Source organism: Monopterus albus, unplaced genomic scaffold (assembly GCF_001952655.1).
Source record: "Monopterus albus unplaced genomic scaffold, M_albus_1.0 scaffold139.1, whole genome shotgun sequence".
Classification (NCBI taxonomy): Eukaryota; Metazoa; Chordata; class Actinopteri; order Synbranchiformes; family Synbranchidae; genus Monopterus; species Monopterus albus.
Window position 1 is genome coordinate 772,967 of NW_018128019.1, and position 2,447 is coordinate 775,413.

A 2,447-nucleotide genomic window follows, 5' to 3' on the forward strand; every position below is an offset into this window, starting at 1 on the left:
TTCAGTTTTTTATTTGTTAAAAAAGTTTGAAATATCCAATAAATTTCGTTCCACTTCATGATTGTGTCCCACTTGTTGTTGATTCCTCACAAAAAATTACAGTTTTATATCTTTATGTTTGAAGCCTGAAATGTGGCAAAAGGTCGCAAAGTTCAAGGGGGCCGAATACTTTCGCAAGGCACTGTATATAATCTATTAATCCCCTGTAAAACGTTCAGGAATTCAGTTACTTGACAAAAAGGTTCAACACTGACTTACAGTGTAGTATGTGCAACTCATCATGATGTAAGAAACTTAACCATCAGTTTGACCAGCTACAGACCATCATTTGAAAATGATTATTATTTGTACACAATGTACATTCAAATGTAGCTGCAGAAATCTGATCATTATGGTCAGATGACATGTAATTATTGCTGGCAATTAAAATGTTTGTTTTTCCCCCAGCTGGGAGCAGCAGCAGAGTAGGCGCAGGAGGAAGTGGCGTGCGGAAAGTAGAAAGGAGCATGTCAATAAGGATGACAGTGAGAAGGACTCTGACTCCCCAGAATCTCCTCCTGACAGCACTGAGACACAGGAGGTGGCAATTGCCCGAGAAAATCTGGTCACACTTGTGGCTGAACAGAAGAAGATACACAAACAGAAGGTAGGATTACTTGCCTACCTCTTGAAAAGTAAGGGGAAAGTGTAATCTTGGGTCATCTTTGACTGTATGAGACAAATCTGCATAAAAAAAAAAAAATCTGACCAGCTCTTCTTGTTTCCCCCTTAAGGCGCTGCTTGAGCGAAGATTTCTGGAGCTCCGGGACCAGGCTCACCGCTTGGAGGAGCTGCTTCCTCGGCGGGTGAGCTCAGAGGAACAGCGCGAGGTCCTGAGCCTCCTCTGCAAGGTCCACGAGCTGGAGATCGAGAACGCAGAGATGCAGTCCCACGCACTGCTCAAGGACAACGTCATCCGGCAGAAAAACTTTGTGGTGCAGCGCTTCGAGCAGCACAGACACCTGTGTGACGAGATCATACAGCAGCAGAGACAGTTCATTGACGGTGAGTCTGTCAGCATTTAGTTTTATTACATATTTGTTCTTTGGTTAATAGCTGTTTGGGTCCTTTACAGACATCTGGTTTAGAGCTGCAACAATTTCATAAATCACTAGGTTTGTTGCAGCTGTAGCCTTTTTGTTTTAGATACAGTGAACTTCTGGTTTCCTGGAAAGTATATTTGTGTATGTGCATTTCAGAGCACAGTCTGCTAGTACCTCTACACCTCCAGGAGCTGTATGATATGTACATGAGGGAGCTGGATGAGAGGAAACTGGACAGAGCAATGGCCCTGGATAAGATGACCACCAGACACACTATTAAGGTAACCCCTGCATGCAAAATCCAAATTATACAAAGATATTAAAGCTGTTGCCTAGATGATTACACCACATGAAACAGTATAAACGGTTCCTAATAAATGCTTCGTGCTCATTTCCAGGAGGGCTCTCTACCCAAGATCACCCTGCCCAACCATGGTCGTGACAACCTGCAGGACATAGACTCAGACCAGGAGAGTGTAAACAACATGTGCTCGGACAACAGACGAGATCACGCCAAAATCCGCAGACACACCTTGCCACCCATTCTTCCTGAGCTTGAGCTGTAAGAGCCTGTCATGTTCATATACAGCAGCTGCATTTAATATTAACAGCAAGCATACATGTGGATTAGTTTTGTTCTTTTTCCCTCTGTCAGGGACAATAACAGAGTTTTTAAGAGCAGCCCTCATGCCAGGCACCTGAAGAACTCTGCTGTAATGACGCCACCTCCCATCCACATTAACGGGAAGGGCAACAGAGAGGTGAGGACAATTCTAATAGGCAGTTCATTCAAACTAAATAGCTATCCCTCAGAGGTGACTCGTGCTGTGAATTAATAGAGTCCAGTCATGTGTTGCTTTTCACTTCCAGTAATACAAGTTCCTATTTGAATTAAACTCACACAGATATTTCACTCTGGTAGAACATTTTCATTTTCAACCCATGCTGCCTCTGTAAAAGAGGTGGCTCTCTGCTTCGGTGTTAAGGGTTTTTTGCTCAGCTTCCCGTGTTTAAATTTGCAAACCAGCACAATTACATCTTTGTTCCAGGCTTGGAATAATTGTACCTCCATCTAATTTTCTCTGTATGCAAATTCATCGGTAGTGTGACTCACTGACAAGCTGAAGTATGAGAGTAATGACAGCTAGAAACCAAAATGCCCTGTTCAAAGTAAAAATTTCATTTTGGAGAGACACAGAGTTGATTAGGATGGCACCCAACCTGACCTAGAAAAAAGCAAAGGACCACAGTGAATGTCTAATCATAATGTGGCACTTCACGTCTGCAGCTGCAGCCACTGGCTCCTGAGAGCTCTCTGAGCTAAAGCCCTCTCTGCCACAGGGTCAGCCGCCCCCCAAGATCCCC

General features: G+C 43.8%; 1 protein-coding gene across 2 annotated transcripts in view; it reads left to right on the forward strand.

Annotated features, from left to right (window-relative positions):
- The window catches only part of kif19 (kinesin family member 19), a 35,203-nt gene that overhangs the window by 29,893 nt on the left and 2,863 nt on the right, over positions 1-2,447 (forward strand). The window contains exons 12-17 of one of the 2 annotated variants that reach the window (XM_020613868.1): positions 448-646; positions 774-1,044; positions 1,239-1,363; positions 1,481-1,644; positions 1,738-1,843; positions 2,371-2,433. In XM_020613868.1, coding sequence (XP_020469524.1) covers positions 448-646; positions 774-1,044; positions 1,239-1,363; positions 1,481-1,644; positions 1,738-1,843; positions 2,371-2,406 — 901 coding nt within the window. In that variant the 3' untranslated portion in view covers positions 2,407-2,433. Of the gene's footprint in view, positions 1-447; positions 647-773; positions 1,045-1,238; positions 1,364-1,480; positions 1,645-1,737; positions 1,866-2,370; positions 2,434-2,447 lie in introns of those variants that run through there. The other variant, XM_020613869.1, reaches the window with a different exon arrangement.